This window comes from Bombina bombina, chromosome 2 (assembly GCF_027579735.1).
Source record: "Bombina bombina isolate aBomBom1 chromosome 2, aBomBom1.pri, whole genome shotgun sequence".
Lineage (NCBI taxonomy): Eukaryota > Metazoa > Chordata > Amphibia > Anura > Bombinatoridae > Bombina > Bombina bombina.
The window spans coordinates 772143130-772166601 of record NC_069500.1 but is presented as its reverse complement, the minus strand read 5'-3'; the positions used below and the strand labels follow the sequence as shown (position 1 = coordinate 772166601).

At 43.5% G+C, this 23472-nt stretch overlaps 1 protein-coding gene across 3 annotated transcripts in view; it reads right to left on the bottom strand.

Annotated features, from left to right (window-relative positions):
• Positions 1–15401: 15401 nt before the first annotated feature.
• Positions 15402–23472, bottom strand: part of GATAD2A (GATA zinc finger domain containing 2A) — a 477099-nt gene continuing 469028 nt past the window's right edge. For all 3 annotated transcript variants that reach the window (XM_053702923.1, XM_053702922.1, XM_053702921.1), the window contains exon 10: positions 15402–17524. In XM_053702923.1, coding sequence (XP_053558898.1) covers positions 17394–17524 — 131 coding nt within the window. In that variant the 3' untranslated portion in view covers positions 15402–17393. The remainder of the gene's footprint in view (positions 17525–23472) is intronic.

Genomic DNA, 23472 nt, shown 5'->3' with positions numbered 1-23472 from the left:
ATTCTAACCAGAGCCTGAACAAAGGCTTGAACATCTGGCACAGCTGCCAGCTTTTTGTGAAGTAACACAGACAAGGCAGAAATCTGTCCCTTCAGGGAACTTGCAGATAATCCTTTTTCCAATCCTTCTTGAAGGAAGGATAGAATCTTAGGAATCTTAACCTTGTCCCAAGGGAATCCTTTAGATTCACACCAACAGATATATTTTTTCCAAATTTTGTGGTAAATCTTTCTAGTTACAGGCTTTCTGGCCTGAACAAGAGTATCGATAACAGAATCTGAGAACCCTCGCTTCGATAAGATCAAGCGTTCAACCTCCAAGCAGTCAGCTGGAGTGAAACCAGGTTCGGATGTTCGAACGGACCCTGAACAAGAAGGTCTCGTCTCAAAGGTAGCTTCCAAGGTGGAGCCGATGACATATTCACCAGATCTGCATACCAAGTCCTGCGTGGCCACGCAGGAGCTATCAAGATCACCGACGCCCTTTCCTGATTGATCCTGGCTACCAGCCTGGGGATGAGAGGGAACGGCGGGAACACATAAGCTAGTTTGAAGGTCCAAGGTGCTACTAGTGCATCCACTAGAGCCGCCTTGGGATCCCTGGATCTGGACCCGTAGCAAGGAACTTTGAAGTTCTGACGAGAGGCCATCAGATCCATGTCTGGAATGCCCCACAGCTGAGTGACTTGGGCAAAGATTTCCGGATGGAGTTCCCACTCCCCCGGATGCAATGTCTGACGACTCAGAAAATCCGCTTCCCAATTTTCCACTCCTGGGATGTGGATAGCGGACAGGTGGCAGGAGTGAGACTCCGCCCATAGAATGATTTTGGTCACTTCTTCCATCGCTAGGGAACTCCTTGTTCCCCCCTGATGGTTGATGTACGCAACAGTTGTCATGTTGTCTGATTGAAACCGTATGAACTTGGCCCTTGCTAGCTGAGGCCAAGCCTTGAGAGCATTGAATATCGCTCTCAGTTCCAGAATATTTATCGGTAGAAGAGATTCTTCCCGAGACCAAAGACCCTGAGCTTTCAGGGATCCCCAGACCGCGCCCCAGCCCATCAGACTGGCGTCGGTCGTGACAATGACCCACTCTGGTCTGCGGAATGTCATCCCTTGTGACAGGTTGTCCAGGGACAGCCACCAACGGAGTGAGTCTCTGGTCCTCTGATTTACTTGTATCTTCGGAGACAAGTCTGTATAATCCCCATTCCACTGACTGAGCATGCACAGTTGTAATGGTCTTAGATGAATGCGCGCAAAAGGAACTATGTCCATAGCCGCTACCATCAACCCGATCACTTCCATGCACTGAGCTATGGAAGGAAGAGGAACGGAATGAAGTATCCGACAAGAGTCTAGAAGCTTTGATTTTCTGGCCTCTGTCAGAAATATCCTCATTTCTAAGGAGTCTATTATTGTTCCCAAGAAGGGAACCCTTGTTGACGGAGATAGAGAACTCTTTTCCACGTTCACTTTCCATCCGTGAGATCTGAGAAAGGCCAGGACGATGTCCGTGTGAGCCTTTGCTTGAGGAAGGGACGACGCTTGAATCAGAATGTCGTCCAAGTAAGGTACTACAGCAATGCCCCTTGGTCTTAGCACAGCTAGAAGGGACCCTAGTACCTTTGTGAAAATCCTTGGAGCAGTGGCTAATCCGAAAGGAAGCGCCACGAACTGGTAATGCTTGTCCAGGAATGCGAACCTTAGGAACCGATGATGTTCCTTGTGGATAGGAATATGTAGATACGCATCCTTTAAATCCACCGTGGTCATGAATTGACCTTCCTGGATGGAAGGAATAATAGTTCGAATGGTTTCCATCTTGAACGATGGAACCTTGAGAAACTTGTTTAAGATCTTGAGATCTAAGATTGGTCTGAACGTTCCCTCTTTTTTGGGAACTATGAACAGATTGGAGTAGAACCCCATCCCTTGTTCTCTTAATGGAACAGGATGAATCACTCCCATTTTTAACAGGTCTTCTACACAATGTAAGAATGCCTGTCTTTTTATGTGGTCTGAAGACAACTGAGACCTGTGGAACCTCCCCCTTGGGGGAAGTCCCTTGAATTCCAGAAGATAACCTTGGGAGACTATTTCTAGCGCCCAAGGATCCAGAACATCTCTTGCCCAAGCCTGAGCGAAGAGAGAGAGTCTGCCCCCCACCAGATCCGGTCCCGGATCGGGGGCCAACATTTCATGCAGTCTTGGTAGCAGTGGCAGGTTTCTTGACCTGCTTTCCCTTGTTCCAGCCTTGCATTGGTCTCCAAGCTGGCTTGGCTTGAGAAGTATTACCCTCTTGCTTAGAGGACGTAGCACCTCGGGCTGGTCCGTTTCTACGAAAGGGACGAAAATTAGGTTTATTTTTTGCCTTGAAAGGCCGATCCTGAGGAAGGGCGTGGCCCTTACCCCCAGTGATATCAGAGATAATCTCTTTCAAGTCAGGGCCAAACAGCGTTTTCCCCTTGAAAGGAATGTTAAGTAGCTTGTTCTTGGAAGACGCATCAGCCGACCAAGATTTCAACCAAAGCGCTCTGCGCGCCACAATAGCAAACCCAGAATTCTTAGCCGCTAACCTAGCCAATTGCAAAGTGGCGTCTAGGGTGAAAGAATTAGCCAATTTGAGAGCATTGATTCTGTCCATAATCTCCTCATAAGGAGGAGAATCACTATCGACCGCCTTTATCAGCTCATCGAACCAGAAACATGCGGCTGTAGCGACAGGGACAATGCATGCAATTGGTTGTAGAAGGTAACCCTGCTGAACAAACATCTTTTTAAGCAAACCTTCTAATTTTTTATCCATAGGATCTTTGAAAGCACAACTATCCTCTATGGGTATAGTGGTGCGTTTGTTTAAAGTGGAAACCGCTCCCTCGACCTTGGGGACTGTCTGCCATAAGTCCTTTCTGGGGTCGACCAAAGGAAACAATTTTTTAAAAATGGGGGGAGGGACGAAAGGAATACCGGGCCTTTCCCATTCTTTATTAACAATGTCCGCCACCCGCTTGGGTATAGGAAAAGCTTCTGGGAGCCCCGGCACCTCTAGGAACTTGTCCATTTTACATAGCTTCTCTGGGATGACCAACTTGTCACAATCATCCAGAGTGGATAATACCTCCTTAAGCAGAATGCGGAGATGTTCCAACTTAAATTTAAATGCAATCACATCAGGTTCAGCCTGTTGAGAAATGTTCCCTGAATCAGTAATTTCTCCCTCAGACAAAACCTCCCTGGCCCCATCAGACTGGGTTAGGGGCCCTTCAGAGATATTAGTATCAGCGTTGCCATGCTCTTCAGTATCTAAAACAGAGCAGCCGCGCTTACGCTGACAAGTGTTCATTTGGGCTAAAATGTTTTTGACAGAATTATCCATTACAGCCGTTAATTGTTGCATAGTAAGGAGTATTGGCGCGCTAGATGTACTAGGGGCCTCCTGAGTGGGCAAGACTCGTGTAGACGAAGGAGGGAATGATGCAGTACCATGCTTACTCCCCTCACTTGAGGAATCATCTTGGGCATCATTGTCATTATCACATAAATCACATTTATTTAAATGAATAGGAATTCTGGCTTCCCCACATTCAGAACACAGTCTATCTGGTAGTTCAGACATGTTAAACAGGCATAAACTTGATAACAAAGTACAAAAAACGTTTTAAAATAAAACCGTTACTGTCACTTTAAATTTTAAACTGAACACACTTTATTACTGCAATTGCGAAAAAACATGAAGGAATTGTACAAAATTCACCAAATTTTCACCACAGTGTCTTAAAGCCTTAAAAGTATTGCACACCAAATTTGGAAGCTTTAACCCTTAAAATAACGGAACCGGAGCCGTTTTAAACTTTAACCCCTTTACAGTCCCTGGTATCTGCTTTGCTGAGACCCAACCAAGCCCAAAGGGGAATACGATACCAAATGACGCCTTCAGAAAGTCTTTTCTAAGTATCAGAGCTCCACACACATGCGACTGCATGCCATGCCTCTCAAAAACAAGTGCGCCACACCGGCGCGAAAATGAGGCTCTGCTTATGCTTTGGGAAAGCCCCTAAGGAATAAGGTGTCTAATACAGTGCCTGCCGATATTCTTATATCAAAATACCCAGATAAAATGATTCCTCAAGGCTAAATATGTGTTAATAATGAATCGATTTAGCCCAGAAAAGTCTACAGTCTTAATAAGCCCTTGTGAAGCCCTTATTTATGATCGTAATAAACATGGCTTACCGGATCCCATAGGGAAAATGACAGCTTCCAGCATTACATCGTCTTGTTAGAATGTGTCATACCTCAAGCAGCAAGAGACTGCATACTGTTCCCCCAACTGAAGTTAGTAGCTCTCAACAGTCCTGTGTGGAACAGCCATGGATTTTAGTTACGGTTGCTAAAATCATTTTCCTCATACAAACAGAAATCTTCATCTCTTTTCTGTTTCTGAGTAAATAGTACATACCAGCACTATTTCAAAATAACAAACTCTTGATTGAATAATAAAAACTACAGTTAAACACTAAAAAACTCTAAGCCATCTCCGTGGAGATGTTGCCTGTACAACGGCAAAGAGAATGACTGGGGTAGGCGGAGCCTAGGAGGGATCATGTGACCAGCTTTGCTGGGCTCTTTGCCATTTCCTGTTGGGGAGGAGAATATCCCACAAGAAAGGATGACGCCGTGGACCGGACACACCTATGTTGGAGAAAACAGAATTTATGTTTACCTGATAAATTACTTTCTCCAACGGTGTGTCCGGTCCACGGCGTCATCCTTTCTTGTGGGATATTCTCCTCCCCAACAGGAAATGGCAAAGAGCCCAGCAAAGCTGGTCACATGATCCCTCCTAGGCTCCGCCTACCCCAGTCATTCGACCGACGTTAAGGAGGAATATTTGCATAGGAGAAACCATATGGTACCGTGGTGACTGTAGTTAAAGAAAATAAATTATCAGACCTGATTAAAAAAACCAGGGCGGGCCGTGGACCGGACACACCGTTGGAGAAAGTAATTTATCAGGTAAACATAAATTCTGTTTTCTCCAACATAGGTGTGTCCGGTCCACGGCGTCATCCTTACTTGTGGGAACCAATACCAAAGCTTTAGGACACGGATGAAGGGAGGGAGCAAATCAGGTCACCTAAATGGAAGGCACCACGGCTTGCAAAACCTTTCTCCCAAAAATAGCCTCAGAAGAAGCAAAAGTATCAAACTTGTAAAATTTGGTAAAAGTGTGCAGTGAAGACCAAGTCGCTGCCCTACATATCTGATCAACAGAAGCCTCGTTCTTGAAGGCCCATGTGGAAGCCACAGCCCTAGTGGAATGAGCTGTGATTCTTTCGGGAGGCTGCCGTCCGGCAGTCTCGTAAGCCAATCTGATGATGCTTTTAATCCAAAAAGAGAGAGAGGTAGAAGTTGCTTTTTGACCTCTCCTTTTACCAGAATAAACAACAAACAAGGAAGATGTTTGTCTAAAATCCTTTGTAGCATCTAAATAGAATTTTAGAGCGCGAACAACATCCAAATTGTGCAACAAACGTTCCTTCTTTGAAACTGGTTTCGGACACAGAGAAGGTACGATAATCTCCTGGTTAATGTTTTTGTTAGAAACAACTTTTGGAAGAAAACCAGGTTTAGTACGTAAAACCACCTTATCTGCATGGAACACCAGATAAGGAGGAGAACACTGCAGAGCAGATAATTCTGAAACTCTTCTAGCAGAAGAGATTGCAACCAAAAACAAAACTTTCCAAGATAATAACTTAATATCAACGGAATGTAAGGGTTCAAACGGAACCCCCTGAAGAACTGAAAGAACTAAATTGAGACTCCAAGGAGGAGTCAAAGGTTTGTAAACAGGCTTAATTCTAACCAGAGCCTGAACAAAGGCTTGAACATCTGGCACAGCTGCCAGCTTTTTGTGAAGTAACACAGACAAGGCAGAAATCTGTCCCTTCAGGGAACTTGCAGATAATCCTTTTTCCAATCCTTCTTGAAGGAAGGATAGAATCTTAGGAATCTTAACCTTGTCCCAAGGGAATCCTTTAGATTCACACCAACAGATATATTTTTTCCAAATTTTGTGGTAAATCTTTCTAGTTACAGGCTTTCTGGCCTGAACAAGAGTATCGATAACAGAATCTGAGAACCCTCGCTTCGATAAGATCAAGCGTTCAACCTCCAAGCAGTCAGCTGGAGTGAAACCAGGTTCGGATGTTCGAACGGACCCTGAACAAGAAGGTCTCGTCTCAAAGGTAGCTTCCAAGGTGGAGCCGATGACATATTCACCAGATCTGCATACCAAGTCCTGCGTGGCCACGCAGGAGCTATCAAGATCACCGACGCCCTTTCCTGATTGATCCTGGCTACCAGCCTGGGGATGAGAGGGAACGGCGGGAACACATAAGCTAGTTTGAAGGTCCAAGGTGCTACTAGTGCATCCACTAGAGCCGCCTTGGGATCCCTGGATCTGGACCCGTAGCAAGGAACTTTGAAGTTCTGACGAGAGGCCATCAGATCCATGTCTGGAATGCCCCACAGCTGAGTGACTTGGGCAAAGATTTCCGGATGGAGTTCCCACTCCCCCGGATGCAATGTCTGACGACTCAGAAAATCCGCTTCCCAATTTTCCACTCCTGGGATGTGGATAGCGGACAGGTGGCAGGAGTGAGACTCCGCCCATAGAATGATTTTGGTCACTTCTTCCATCGCTAGGGAACTCCTTGTTCCCCCCTGATGGTTGATGTACGCAACAGTTGTCATGTTGTCTGATTGAAACCGTATGAACTTGGCCCTTGCTAGCTGAGGCCAAGCCTTGAGAGCATTGAATATCGCTCTCAGTTCCAGAATATTTATCGGTAGAAGAGATTCTTCCCGAGACCAAAGACCCTGAGCTTTCAGGGATCCCCAGACCGCGCCCCAGCCCATCAGACTGGCGTCGGTCGTGACAATGACCCACTCTGGTCTGCGGAATGTCATCCCTTGTGACAGGTTGTCCAGGGACAGCCACCAACGGAGTGAGTCTCTGGTCCTCTGATTTACTTGTATCTTCGGAGACAAGTCTGTATAATCCCCATTCCACTGACTGAGCATGCACAGTTGTAATGGTCTTAGATGAATGCGCGCAAAAGGAACTATGTCCATAGCCGCTACCATCAACCCGATCACTTCCATGCACTGAGCTATGGAAGGAAGAGGAACGGAATGAAGTATCCGACAAGAGTCTAGAAGCTTTGATTTTCTGGCCTCTGTCAGAAATATCCTCATTTCTAAGGAGTCTATTATTGTTCCCAAGAAGGGAACCCTTGTTGACGGAGATAGAGAACTCTTTTCCACGTTCACTTTCCATCCGTGAGATCTGAGAAAGGCCAGGACGATGTCCGTGTGAGCCTTTGCTTGAGGAAGGGACGACGCTTGAATCAGAATGTCGTCCAAGTAAGGTACTACAGCAATGCCCCTTGGTCTTAGCACAGCTAGAAGGGACCCTAGTACCTTTGTGAAAATCCTTGGAGCAGTGGCTAATCCGAAAGGAAGCGCCACGAACTGGTAATGCTTGTCCAGGAATGCGAACCTTAGGAACCGATGATGTTCCTTGTGGATAGGAATATGTAGATACGCATCCTTTAAATCCACCGTGGTCATGAATTGACCTTCCTGGATGGAAGGAATAATAGTTCGAATGGTTTCCATCTTGAACGATGGAACCTTGAGAAACTTGTTTAAGATCTTGAGATCTAAGATTGGTCTGAACGTTCCCTCTTTTTTGGGAACTATGAACAGATTGGAGTAGAACCCCATCCCTTGTTCTCTTAATGGAACAGGATGAATCACTCCCATTTTTAACAGGTCTTCTACACAATGTAAGAATGCCTGTCTTTTTATGTGGTCTGAAGACAACTGAGACCTGTGGAACCTCCCCCTTGGGGGAAGTCCCTTGAATTCCAGAAGATAACCTTGGGAGACTATTTCTAGCGCCCAAGGATCCAGAACATCTCTTGCCCAAGCCTGAGCGAAGAGAGAGAGTCTGCCCCCCACCAGATCCGGTCCCGGATCGGGGGCCAACATTTCATGCAGTCTTGGTAGCAGTGGCAGGTTTCTTGACCTGCTTTCCCTTGTTCCAGCCTTGCATTGGTCTCCAAGCTGGCTTGGCTTGAGAAGTATTACCCTCTTGCTTAGAGGACGTAGCACCTCGGGCTGGTCCGTTTCTACGAAAGGGACGAAAATTAGGTTTATTTTTTGCCTTGAAAGGCCGATCCTGAGGAAGGGCGTGGCCCTTACCCCCAGTGATATCAGAGATAATCTCTTTCAAGTCAGGGCCAAACAGCGTTTTCCCCTTGAAAGGAATGTTAAGTAGCTTGTTCTTGGAAGACGCATCAGCCGACCAAGATTTCAACCAAAGCGCTCTGCGCGCCACAATAGCAAACCCAGAATTCTTAGCCGCTAACCTAGCCAATTGCAAAGTGGCGTCTAGGGTGAAAGAATTAGCCAATTTGAGAGCATTGATTCTGTCCATAATCTCCTCATAAGGAGGAGAATCACTATCGACCGCCTTTATCAGCTCATCGAACCAGAAACATGCGGCTGTAGCGACAGGGACAATGCATGCAATTGGTTGTAGAAGGTAACCCTGCTGAACAAACATCTTTTTAAGCAAACCTTCTAATTTTTTATCCATAGGATCTTTGAAAGCACAACTATCCTCTATGGGTATAGTGGTGCGTTTGTTTAAAGTGGAAACCGCTCCCTCGACCTTGGGGACTGTCTGCCATAAGTCCTTTCTGGGGTCGACCAAAGGAAACAATTTTTTAAAAATGGGGGGAGGGACGAAAGGAATACCGGGCCTTTCCCATTCTTTATTAACAATGTCCGCCACCCGCTTGGGTATAGGAAAAGCTTCTGGGAGCCCCGGCACCTCTAGGAACTTGTCCATTTTACATAGCTTCTCTGGGATGACCAACTTGTCACAATCATCCAGAGTGGATAATACCTCCTTAAGCAGAATGCGGAGATGTTCCAACTTAAATTTAAATGCAATCACATCAGGTTCAGCCTGTTGAGAAATGTTCCCTGAATCAGTAATTTCTCCCTCAGACAAAACCTCCCTGGCCCCATCAGACTGGGTTAGGGGCCCTTCAGAGATATTAGTATCAGCGTTGCCATGCTCTTCAGTATCTAAAACAGAGCAGCCGCGCTTACGCTGACAAGTGTTCATTTGGGCTAAAATGTTTTTGACAGAATTATCCATTACAGCCGTTAATTGTTGCATAGTAAGGAGTATTGGCGCGCTAGATGTACTAGGGGCCTCCTGAGTGGGCAAGACTCGTGTAGACGAAGGAGGGAATGATGCAGTACCATGCTTACTCCCCTCACTTGAGGAATCATCTTGGGCATCATTGTCATTATCACATAAATCACATTTATTTAAATGAATAGGAATTCTGGCTTCCCCACATTCAGAACACAGTCTATCTGGTAGTTCAGACATGTTAAACAGGCATAAACTTGATAACAAAGTACAAAAAACGTTTTAAAATAAAACCGTTACTGTCACTTTAAATTTTAAACTGAACACACTTTATTACTGCAATTGCGAAAAAACATGAAGGAATTGTACAAAATTCACCAAATTTTCACCACAGTGTCTTAAAGCCTTAAAAGTATTGCACACCAAATTTGGAAGCTTTAACCCTTAAAATAACGGAACCGGAGCCGTTTTAAACTTTAACCCCTTTACAGTCCCTGGTATCTGCTTTGCTGAGACCCAACCAAGCCCAAAGGGGAATACGATACCAAATGACGCCTTCAGAAAGTCTTTTCTAAGTATCAGAGCTCCACACACATGCGACTGCATGCCATGCCTCTCAAAAACAAGTGCGCCACACCGGCGCGAAAATGAGGCTCTGCTTATGCTTTGGGAAAGCCCCTAAGGAATAAGGTGTCTAATACAGTGCCTGCCGATATTCTTATATCAAAATACCCAGATAAAATGATTCCTCAAGGCTAAATATGTGTTAATAATGAATCGATTTAGCCCAGAAAAGTCTACAGTCTTAATAAGCCCTTGTGAAGCCCTTATTTATGATCGTAATAAACATGGCTTACCGGATCCCATAGGGAAAATGACAGCTTCCAGCATTACATCGTCTTGTTAGAATGTGTCATACCTCAAGCAGCAAGAGACTGCATACTGTTCCCCCAACTGAAGTTAGTAGCTCTCAACAGTCCTGTGTGGAACAGCCATGGATTTTAGTTACGGTTGCTAAAATCATTTTCCTCATACAAACAGAAATCTTCATCTCTTTTCTGTTTCTGAGTAAATAGTACATACCAGCACTATTTCAAAATAACAAACTCTTGATTGAATAATAAAAACTACAGTTAAACACTAAAAAACTCTAAGCCATCTCCGTGGAGATGTTGCCTGTACAACGGCAAAGAGAATGACTGGGGTAGGCGGAGCCTAGGAGGGATCATGTGACCAGCTTTGCTGGGCTCTTTGCCATTTCCTGTTGGGGAGGAGAATATCCCACAAGTAAGGATGACGCCGTGGACCGGACACACCTATGTTGGAGAAAACTCATTTTCCTCCAGTGATAGTTGAAATAATAGAATCCAACTGAGAACCAAATAAATTATTACCTTGGAAAGAGATAGTAAGCTAGATTTAGATGTCATATCAGCATTCCAAGATTTAAACCACAAAGCTCTTCTAGCTAATACAGCTAAAGACATGGATCTAACATCAATTTTGATATCAAAAATGGCATCACAAATAAAATGATTAGCATGTTGCAGTAACCGAGTAATGCTAGATATGTCAAGATCCAATTCTCGTTGTGCTAAATTCTCCAACCAAAAAGTTGAGGCAGCCGCAACATCAGCCAAAGAAATTGCAGGTCTGAGAAGATGAACTGAATATAAATAGGCCTTCCTTAGATAAGATTCAAGCTTCCTATCTAAAGGATCCTTAAAGGAAGTACTATCTTCCATAGGAATAGTGGTACGTTTAGCAAGTGTAGAAATAGCCCCATCAACTTTGGGGATTTTTTCCCAAAACTCTATAGATTTTGCTGGTAAAGGATACAATTTTTTAAACCTTGAAGAAGGAATAAAAGAAGTACCTGGCTTATTCCATTCCCTAGAAATCATATCAGAAATAGCCTCAGGAATAGGAAAAACCCCTGGGGAAACCACAGGAGGTTTAAAAACAGCATTTAAACGTTTATTAGACTGAACATCAATAGGACTGGTTACCTCAATATCCAAAGTAATTAACACTTCTTTTAATAAAGAACGCATATACTCTATTTTAAATAAATAAGTAGATTTGTCAATGTCTGAGGAAGGATCTTCTGAATCAGATAGATCCTCATCAGAAGAGGATAAATTATTATGTTGCTGGTCATTTGAAATTTCATCAGCTAAATGAGAAGTTTTAAAAGACTTTTTACGTTTATTAGAAGGTGGAAATGCAGACAAAGCCTTCAGAATAGAATCAGAAACAAATTCTTTAAAATTTACAGGTATATCATGTACATTAGAAGTTGAAGGAACTGCAACTGGCAATGTACTATTACTGATGGAAACACTATCTGCATGTAAAAGTTTATCATGACAACTATTACAAAAGACATTTGGTGGAATAATTTCTACACTTTTACAACAAATGCACTTAGCTTTGGTAGACCCGATGTCAGGCAGCAATGTTCCAGCAGAAACTTCTGAGACAGGATCAGATTGGGACATCTTGCTCAATGTAAGAGAAAAAACAACATATAAAGCAAAATTATCTATTTCCTTATATGACAGTTTCAGGAATGGGAAAAAATGCAAAAGCATAGAGCCTCTGATAGAGAAAAAAGCAAGAGGCAAACATCAATGGGGTATTGAAATAATGAAATTTTTTTTACCGGAAATGACACACTCACGTCACTAATGACGCTGCCGTGTGAAAGGTCTCGGCGTCACGTATGATGCCGGAAATGACGAAGTTGCGTCATAAAAGTATTTTTTCGCGCCAAAAATGACGCAATAAAGTTTAGCATTTGACGCACCCGCAGGCCTAATACCCGCAATAGCAAGAAGTAGACAATTGAAAAAAAGACTAAACCCCAGGTAAGAAATACATTTCTTAAAATGTTTAAATTCCCCAAATATGGAACTGACAGTCTGCTGAAGGAAATACATGAACCTGACTCATGGCAAATATAAGTACAATACATATATTTAGAACTTTATATAAATGCATTAAGTGCCAAACCATAGCTGAGGTGTCTTAAGTAATAAAAAAACAGAATTTATGTTTACCTGATAAATTACTTTCTCCAACGGTGTGTCCGGTCCACGGCGTCATCCTTACTTGTGGGATATTCTCTTCCCCAACAGGAAATGGCAAAGAGCCCAGCAAAGCTGGTCACATGATCCCTCCTAGGCTCCGCCTACCCCAGTCATTCGACCGACGTACAGGAGGAAATATGCATAGGAGAAACCATATGATACCGTGGTGACTGTAGTTAGAAAAAATAATTCAACAGACCTGATTAAAAAAACCAGGGCGGGCCGTGGACCGGACACACCGTTGGAGAAAGTAATTTATCAGGTAAACATAAATTCTGTTTTCTCCAACATAGGTGTGTCCGGTCCACGGCGTCATCCTTACTTGTGGGAACCAATACCAAAGCTTTAGGACACGGATGAAGGGAGGGAGCAAATCAGGTCACCTAAATGGAAGGCACCACGGCTTGCAAAACCTTTCTCCCAAAAATAGCCTCCGAAGAAGCAAAAGTATCAAATTTGTAAAATTTGGCAAAAGTGTGCAGTGAAGACCAAGTCGCTGCCTTACATATCTGATCAACAGAAGCCTCGTTCTTGAAGGCCCATGTGGAAGCCACAGCCCTAGTGGAATGAGCTGTGATTCTTTCAGGAGGCTGCCGTCCGGCAGTCTCATAAGCCAATCGGATAATGCTTTTAAGCCAAAAAGAAAGAGAGGTAGAAGTTGCTTTTTGACCTCTCCTTTTACCAGAATAAACAACAAACAAAGAAGATGTTTGTCTGAAATCTTTAGTGGCCTCTAAATAGAATTTTAGAGCACGGACTACGTCCAAATTGTGTAACAAACGTTCCTTCTTTGAAACTGGATTCGGACACAAAGAAGGTACAACTATCTCCTGGTTAATATTCTTGTTGGAAACAACTTTCGGAAGAAAACCAGGCTTAGTACGCAAAACCACCTTATCTGCATGGAACACCAGATAGGGCGGAGAACACTGCAGAGCAGATAACTCAGAAACTCTTCTAGCAGAAGAAATTGCAACCAAAAACAAAACTTTCCAAGATAATAACTTAATATCTACGGAATGTAAGGGTTCAAACGGAACCCCTTGAAGAACTGAAAGAACTAGATTAAGACTCCAGGGAGGAGTCAAAGGTCTGTAAACAGGCTTGATTCTAACCAGAGCCTGAACAAACGCTTGAACGTCTGGCACAGCTGCCAGCCTTTTGTGAAGTAAAACAGATAACGCAGAGATCTGTCCCTTCAGAGAACTTGCAGATAATCCTTTCTCCAAACCTTCTTGTAGAAAGGATAGAATCTTAGGAATTTTTATCTTGTTCCATGGGAATCCTTTAGATTCACACCAACAGATATATTTTTTCCATATCTTATGGTAAATTTTTCTAGTTACAGGCTTTCTAGCCTGAATCAGAGTATCTATTACAGAGTCTGAAAACCCACGCTTTGATAAAATCAAGCGTTCAATCTCCAAGCAGTCAGTTGGAGAGAAACCAGATTCGGATGTTCGAATGGACCTTGAACAAGAAGGTCCTGTCTCAAAGGTAGCTTCCATGGTGGAGCCGATGACATATTCACCAGGTCTGCATACCAAGTCCTGCGTGGCCACGCAGGAGCTATCAAGATCACCGAAGCCCTCTCCTGATTGATCCTGGCTACCAGCCTGGGAATGAGAGGAAACGGTGGAAATACATAAGCTAGGTTGAAGGTCCAAGGTGCTACTAGTGCATCTACTAGAGTCGCCTTGGGATCCCTGGATCTGGACCCGTAACAAGGAACCTTGAAGTTCTGACGAGAGGCCATCAGATCCATGTCTGGAATGCCCCATAATCGAGTTATTTGGGCAAAGATTTCCGGATGGAGTTCCCACTCCCCCGGATGGAATGTCTGACGACTCAGAAAATCCGCTTCCCAATTTTCCACTCCTGGGATGTGGATTGCAGACAAGTGGCAGGAGTGATCCTCCGCCCATTGAATTATCTTGGTCACTTCCTCCATCCCCAGGGAACTCCTTGTTCCCCCCTGATGGTTGATATATGCAACTGTCGTCATGTTGTCCGATTGAAACCTTATGAATTTGGCCTTTGCTAGATGAGGCCAAGCTTTGAGAGCATTGAATATCGCTCTCAGTTCCAGAATGTTTATCGGGAGAAGAGATTCTTCCCGAGACCATAGACCCTGAGCTTTCAGGGGTTACCAGACCGCGCCCCAGCCCACCAGACTGGCGTCGGTCGTGACAATGACCCACTCTGGTCTGCGGAAGCTCATTCCCTGTGACAGGTTGTCCAGGATCAGCCACCAACGGAGTGAATCTCTGGTCCTTTGATCTACTTGAATCGTCGGAGACAAGTCTGTATAATCCCCATTCCACTGTCTGAGCATGCACAGTTGTAATGGTCTTAGATGAATTCGTGCAAAAGGAACTATGTCCATTGCTGCAACCATCAATCCTATTACTTCCATGCACTGCGCTATGGAAGGACGAAGAACAGAATGAAGTACTTGACAAGAGCTTAGAAGTTTTGATTTTCTGACCTCTGTCAGAAAAATCCTCATTTCTAAGGAGTCTATTATTGTTCCCAAGAAGGGAACTCTTGTTGACGGGGAAAGAGAACTTTTTTCTATATTCACTTTCCATCCGTGAGATCTGAGAAAGGCTAGGACGATGTCCGTATGAGCCTTTGCTTTTGACAGAGACGACGCTTGAATCAGGATGTCGTCCAAGTACGCTATCTTTATTTGAAAAAGAAAGCATCTAAGCTAAGGAGCCAGGCAATTTTTGGTTCAGGACCATGGATAGCACTTGTTAAACGGTGGGTGCATGTAGCCAACAATCAGCAAGAACAACCCAGGTTGTTAACCAAAAATGGGCCGGCTTCTAAACTTACATTCTTGCTTTTAAAAATAAAGATAGCAAGTGAATGAAGAAAATATGATAAGAGGAGTAAATTAGAAAGTTCCTTAAAATTGCATGCTCTATCTGAATCATGAAAGAAAAAAATTGGGTTCTGTGTCCCTTTAAGCAAAAGCTAACTTATAACCTATATTTCAGACACAATCAACATACATTCTGTGTATCTACAGTGAAATAAATTAGGTACAATAGTCAAGTTGGCTTAGTTATTTATTAATATTATTCAGAAATGCAGTTCTGGCCAGTGTGATTAAATAGAAACAGCTAGTTCTATCAATGATAGGGCATCGCAGGTTCCCACACACTCTGGCAGACACACTTTCTCCTCCCATGGAGCAGAAACATTTGCACCTTGAAGCTAAGAGTGCAATAAAAACTGCACTCCGCTACCTATCCACTCATGTCCAGGGCAGGAGGGATAGGCGCCTATGGAAAGGCTTAAAAAGCTGTAAATAATTAGTTTCCATAAACCATTTGTACTCCTCAAAATGACAGTGCAGTGGACTGTAAAAAGAAACATGGCTGCAGGATTCCACTTCTTTAAGCTGCAGAACGGGTTTGGTTTGATAAACAACATTTTTTGCAGAAGATTATGGGGATCTGAGGGCATAAATATAATTTGAGGAGTACAAACAGGGAAGAAATAAAAACTAATAAGTTTTGCTTTTTAGAAGGACATAGGAGTGCAATAAGGCACTCAGACTGGAGATTACAAGATACCACTTAAAGATATTTCAATATTTGTGGATACCTTATAGCCTGAAAAAAGGAAAACATGGCTTATTAAAGGGAACCCAAAATTAAGTTGTTTGCATTTCGTGCTCCTGGGCAGAAAAAAATCCAGCCATTTAAACCTTTCCCTAAAAAAAGCCCTCCTTTTTGGAATGGAACAAAAATAATATATATATTTATATAATATTCTCTCACCCCTTCTAATTTATCATACACGCAAAAAAAGTCAAGTTTAAATTCTAGGGTTTTTATACAACAGAGGAAAAATATTCAACCCTCCCCACCCCCCAAAGAAACAAAAACTAAACCCTAAGCAACTGCATATATCAAAAAAAGTATCTAAACATTTATATTCACACAACAGAATTAAAATGAACCTTTTTTAAGGGATTGGTGGATTTTATACTTTATGCACTTTTATATATATATATATATTTTTTTTAATCCTCCATCTCCCATGGTCTTAAATAGCAACTTGATTTGTAAAGAAAAGAAAAATCGGTCAAAATGTTAAACCGTAGTATGATTATTACGGGACAAAAGTTCTGATGAAAGGGTGAGAGCTTTTTTTTTGGGGTGGGGTGCATGGCTGGGATCAGGCCAATTTGACATACAGTGCTTGCTTAAATATAGAAGGAGCTGCTTGAGCTGTAGATAAATGGGAAAACTGATTTCTGAATTTTTTATTTTTTTTTAGCTTAACAGGCTGGTTTACAGATCAACTTGAGTCTCCTTTTATGATCAGGGAAAACAAACCTGAATATTTGGTTAACTTTTTTCTTTTTAATTTACTTATGTTTGTAGATGGTTGAATATGCTTTAGTACAGTGATAAGAAACCAGAATGGACTGTAACTTTGTATGTTTTCCCTATCAACAAATGCTCTCCCATACCCCTTGCAAAAGTAGTATAGCTCTAGTATCTGAAGTGAACTTGATTGGTTAAACAATGCAGCAACAAGAGAAGAGAAAACTAAAAAGATCCAGTTAAACCTTCTCAAAACCACACTGGGCAAATGCATTCAGTGAAGCCTCTATTGGAAGGGGGAGGCAGTAAAGTTTTCCTCTTGATAATTTAGGGCTGTGAAGGAAAAAAATATTTGGGGGCTTAGACATACACCATTAAAAAGTAAAGACAAAAAAAAATGCAGGATTGAGACTTCAAAAGATATGCAAGTCTAATCAAGAACTTGAAAAGAAAACGTGGAGGGGTGTGTCTGTAATCCTCCTTCGCACTCCTCTGAAACCATCCTTGCCCACAATCCATTGTGAAAGGTTACAATGTATCCTCAACAGCAGGAAAAATAGAACAAATGAAGCAGGTTCTCCAGGAGGTTTCTATTTCTGCACACTGCTTGAGGGCAAGGGCAGTGCTGGGAAACCATCCCTTATTTCTCATGTTCTCCACATTTGCATGTTTTTTGTCTGCTTATTATGTCACTGTTGTGGCTCTGTTTATTATTTCCACGTAGAGGATTGGGTAATTGAGCGAGGAGGAATCATGTCTAGGAGGTATTCCCGTTGGCGGTCCACAGCTGGTGAAGACTTGTGTACAGAGAGGCCAGGGTTCACAAAGGCTAACGTCCCACCTGGGAGCAGAAGAGAACATATTTAAGAGAAATGCATGAAAGGCATACATTTTTAATTGTGTGCAAAAGCAAACGAAAATACAGAATAATAATTTATAGAGCATACTCATTTTTATTGTTTTACAAAAACAAATATGGATATATGCACCTGTAAATACACAAAAAACATAATTTATGCTTACCTGATAAATTTATTTCTCTTGTAGTGTATTCAGTCCACGGGTCAACCATTACTTATGGGATTATATCTCCTTCCTAACAGGAAGTTGCAAGAGGATCACCCAAGCAGAGCTGCTATATAGCTCCTCCCCTCACATGTCATATCCAGTCATTCGACCGAAACAAGACAAGAAAGGAGAAACCATAGGGTGCAGTGGTGACTGTAGTTTGAATTAAAATTTAGATCTGCCTTAAAAGACAGGGCGGGCCGTGGACTGAATACACTACAAGAGAAATAAATTTATCAGGTAAGCATAAATTATGTTTTCTCTTGTTAAGTGTATCCAGTCCACGGATCATTCATTACTTGTGGGATACCAATACCAAAGCTAAAGTACACGGATGATGGGAGGGACAAGGCAGGAACTTTAAACGGAAGGAACCACTGCCTGTAGAACCTTTCTCCCAAAAACAGCCTCCGAAGAAGCAAAAGTGTCAAATTTGTAAAATTTTGAAAAAGTGTGAAGCGAAGACCAAGTTGCAGCCTTGCAAATCTGTTCAACAGAGGCCTCATTCTTAAAGGCCCAGGTGGAAGCCACAGCTCTAGTGGAATGAGCTGTAATTTTTTCAGGAGGCTGCTGTCCAGCAGTCTCATAGGATAAGCGTATTATGCTACGAAGCCAAAAGGAGAGAGAGTTAGCCGAAGCTTTTTGACCTCTCCTCTGTCCAGAGTAAACGACAAACAGGGAAGAAGTTTGACGAAAATCTTTAGTTGCCTGCAAATAGAACTTCAGGGCACGGACTACGTCCAGATTATGAAAGAGTCGTTCCTTCTTTGAAGAAGGGTTAGGACACAGTGATGGAACAACAATCTCTTGATTGATATTCCTGTTAGAAACTACCTTAGGTAAGAACCCAGGTTTAGTACGCAGAACTACCTTGTCTGAATGGAAAATCAGATAAGGAGAATCACAATGTAAGGCAGATAACTCGGAGACTCTTCGAGCCGAGGAAATAGCCATCAAAAACAGAACTTTCCAAGATAACAGCTTAATATCAATGGAATGAAGGGGTTCAAACGGAACACCTTGAAGAATTTTAAGAACTAAGTTTAAACTCCACGGCGGAGCAACAGTCTTAAACACAGGCTTAATCCTAGCCAAAGCCTGACAAAAAGCCTGAACGTCTGGAACTTCTGCCAGACGTTTGTGTAGAAGAATAGACAGAGCAGAAATCTGTCCCTTTAACGAACTAGCAGATAAGCCCTTTTCTAAACCCTCTTGTAGAAAATACAATATCCTAGGAATCCTAACCTTACTCCATGAGTAACTCTTGGATTCGCACCAGTATAAATATTTACGCCATATCTTATGGTAAATTTTTCTGGTAACAGGTTTCCGAGCCTGTATTAAGGTATCAATAACCGACTCCGAGAAGCCACGCTTTGATAGAATCAAGCGTTCAATCTCCATGCAGTCAGCCTCAGAGAAAACAGAATTTATGTTTACCTGATAAATTACTTTCTCCAACGGTGTGTCCGGTCCACGGCGTCATCCTTACTTGTGGGATATTCTCTTCCCCAACAGGAAATGGCAAAGAGCCCAGCAAAGCTGGTCACATGATCCCTCCTAGGCTCCGCCTACCCCAGTCATTCGACCGACGTTAAGGAGGAATATTTGCATAGGAGAAACCATATGGTACCGTGGTGACTGTAGTTAAAGAAAATAAATTATCAGACCTGATTAAAAAAACCAGGGCGGGCCGTGGACCGGACACACCGTTGGAGAAAGTAATTTATCAGGTAAACATAAATTCTGTTTTCTCCAACATAGGTGTGTCCGGTCCACGGCGTCATCCTTACTTGTGGGAACCAATACCAAAGCTTTAGGACACGGATGAAGGGAGGGAGCAAATCAGGTCACCTAAATGGAAGGCACCACGGCTTGCAAAACCTTTCTCCCAAAAATAGCCTCAGAAGAAGCAAAAGTATCAAACTTGTAAAATTTGGTAAAAGTGTGCAGTGAAGACCAAGTCGCTGCCCTACATATCTGATCAACAGAAGCCTCGTTCTTGAAGGCCCATGTGGAAGCCACAGCCCTAGTGGAATGAGCTGTGATTCTTTCGGGAGGCTGCCGTCCGGCAGTCTCGTAAGCCAATCTGATGATGCTTTTAATCCAAAAAGAGAGAGAGGTAGAAGTTGCTTTTTGACCTCTCCTTTTACCTGAATAAACAACAAACAAGGAAGATGTTTGTCTAAAATCCTTTGTAGCATCTAAATAGAATTTTAGAGCGCGAACAACATCCAAATTGTGCAACAAACGTTCCTTCTTTGAAACTGGTTTCGGACACAGAGAAGGTACGATAATCTCCTGGTTAATGTTTTTGTTAGAAACAACTTTTGGAAGAAAACCAGGTTTAGTACGTAAAACCACCTTATCTGCATGGAACACCAGATAAGGAGGAGAACACTGCAGAGCAGATAATTCTGAAACTCTTCTAGCAGAAGAAATTGCAACTAAAAACAAAACTTTCCAAGATAATAACTTAATATCAACGGAATGCAAGGGTTCAAACGGAACCCCCTGAAGAACTGAAAGAACTAAATTGAGACTCCAAGGAGGAGTCAAAGGTTTGTAAATAGGCTTAATTCTAACCAGAGCCTGAACAAAGGCTTGAACATCTGGCACAGCGGCCAGCTTTTTGTGAAGTAACACAGACAAGGCAGAAATCTGTCCCTTCAGGGAACTTGCAGATAATCCTTTTTCCAATCCTTCTTGAAGGAAGGATAGAATCCTAGGAATCCTAACCTTGTCCCAAGGGAATCCTTTAGATTCACACCAACAGATATATTTTTTCCAAATTTTGTGGTAAATCTTTCTAGTTACAGGCTTTCTGGCCTGAACAAGAGTATCGATAACAGAATCTGAGAATCCTCGCTTCGATAAGATCAAGCGTTCAATCTCCAAGCAGTCAGCTGGAGTGAAACCAGATTCGGATGTTCGAACGGACCCTGAACAAGAAGGTCTCGTCTCAAAGGTAGCTTCCAAGGAGGAGCCGATGACATTCACCAGATCTGCGTACCAAGTCCTGCGTGGCCACGCAGGAGCTATCAAGATCACCGACGCCCTCTCCTGATTGATCCTGGCTACCAGCCTGGGGATGAGAGGAAACGGCGGGAACACATAAGCTAGTTTGAAGGTCCAAGGTGCTACTAGTGCATCCACTAGAGCCGCCTTGGGATCCCTGGATCTGGACCCGTAGCAAGGAACTTTGAAGTTCTGACGAGAGGCCATCAGATCCATGTCTGGAATGCCCCACAGCTGAGTGACTTGGGCAAAGATTTCCGGATGGAGTTCCCACTCCCCCGGATGCAATGTCTGACGACTCAGAAAATCCGCTTCCCAATTTTCCACTCCTGGGATGTGGATAGCAGACAGGTGGCAGGAGTGAGACTCCGCCCATAGAATGATTTTGGTCACTTCTTCCATCGCCAGGGAACTCCTTGTTCCCCCCTGATGGTTGATGTACGCAACAGTTGTCATGTTGTCTGATTGAAACCGTATGAACTTGGCCCTCGCTAGCTGAGGCCAAGCCTTGAGAGCATTGAATATCGCTCTCAGTTCCAGAATATTTATCGGTAGAAGAGATTCTTCCCGAGACCAAAGACCCTGAGCTTTCAGGGATCCCCAGACCGCGCCCCAGCCCATCAGACTGGCGTCGGTCGTGACAATGACCCACTCTGGTCTGCGGAATGTCATCCCTCGTGACAGGTTGTCCAGGGACAGCCACCAACGGAGTGAGTCTCTGGTCCTCTGATTTACTTGTATCTTCGGAGACAAGTCTGTATAGTCCCCATTCCACTGACTGAGCATGCACAGTTGTAATGGTCTTAGATGAATGCGTGCAAAAGGAACTATGTCCATTGCCGCTACCATCAACCCGATCACTTCCATGCACTGAGCTATGGAAGGAAGAGGAACGGAATGGAGTATCCGACAAGAGTCTAGAAGTTTTGTTTTTCTGGCCTCTGTCAGAAAAATCCTCATTTCTAAGGAGTCTATTATTGTTCCCAAGAAGGGAACCCTTGTTGACGGAGATAGAGAACTCTTTTCCACGTTCACTTTCCATCCGTGAGATCTGAGAAAGGCCAGGACAATGTCCGTGTGAGCCTTTGCTTGAGGAAGGGACGACGCTTGAATCAGAATGTCGTCCAAGGTACTACAGCAATGCCCCTTGGTCTTAGCACAGCTAGAAGGGACCCTAGTACCTTTGTGAAAATCCTTGGAGCAGTGGCTAATCCGAAAGGAAGCGCCACGAACTGGTAATGTTTGTCCAGGAATGCGAACCTCAGGAACCGATGATGTTCCTTGTGGATAGGAATATGTAGATACGCATCCTTTAAATCCACCGTGGTCATGAATTGACCTTCCTGGATGGAAGGAAGAATAGTTCGAATGGTTTCCATCTTGAACGATGGAACCTTGAGAAACTTGTTTAAGATCTTGAGATCTAAGATTGGTCTGAACGTTCCCTCTTTTTTGGGAACTATAAACAGATTGGAGTAGAACCCCATCCCTTGTTCTCTTAATGGAACGGGATGAATCACTCCCATTTTTAACAGGTCTTCTACACAATGTAAGAATGCCTGTCTTTTTATGTGGTCTGAAGACAACTGAGACCTGTGGAACCTCCCCCTTGGGGGAAGTCCCTTGAATTCCAGAAGATAACCTTGGGAGACTATTTCTAGCGCCCAAGGATCCAGAACATCTCTTGCCCAAGCCTGAGCGAAGAGAGAGAGTCTGCCCCCCACCAGATCCGGTCCCGGATCGGGGGCTAACATTTCATGCTGTCTTGGTAGCAGTGGCAGGTTTCTTGGCCTGCTTTCCCTTGTTCCAGCCTTGCATTGGTCTCCAAGCTGGCTTGGCTTGAGAAGTATTACCCTCTTGCTTAGAGGACGTAGCACTTTGGGCTGGTCCGTTTCTACGAAAGGGACGAAAATTAGGTTTATTTTTTGCCTTGAAAGGCCGATCCTGAGGAAGGGCGTGGCCCTTACCCCCAGTGATATCCGAGATAATCTCTTTCAAGTCAGGGCCAAACAGCGTTTTCCCCTTGAAAGGAATGTTAAGTAGCTTGTTCTTGGAAGACGCATCAGCCGACCAAGATTTCAACCAAAGCGCTCTGCGCGCCACAATAGCAAACCCAGAATTCTTAGCCGCTAACCTAGCCAATTGCAAGGTGGCGTCTAGGGTGAAAGAATTAGCCAATTTGAGAGCATTGATTCTGTCCATAATCTCCTCATAAGGAGGAGAATCACTGTCGACCGCCTTTATCAGCTCATCGAACCAGAAACATGCGGCTGTAGCGACAGGGACAATGCATGAAATTGGTTGTAGAAGGTAACCCTGCTGAACAAACATCTTTTTAAGCAAACCTTCTAATTTTTTATCCATAGGATCTTTGAAAGCACAACTATCCTCTATGGGTATAGTGGTGCGTTTGTTTAAAGTGGAAACCGCTCCCTCGACCTTGGGGACTGTCTGCCATAAGTCCTTTCTGGGGTCGACCATAGGAAACAATTTTTTAAATATGGGGGGAGGGACGAAAGGAATACCGGGCCTTTCCCATTCTTTATTAACAATGTCCGCCACCCGCTTGGGTATAGGAAAAGCTTCTGGGAGCCCCGGCACCTCTAGGAACTTGTCCATTTTACATAGTTTCTCTGGGATGACCAACTTGTCACAATCATCCAGAGTGGATAATACCTCCTTAAGCAGAATGCGGAGATGTTC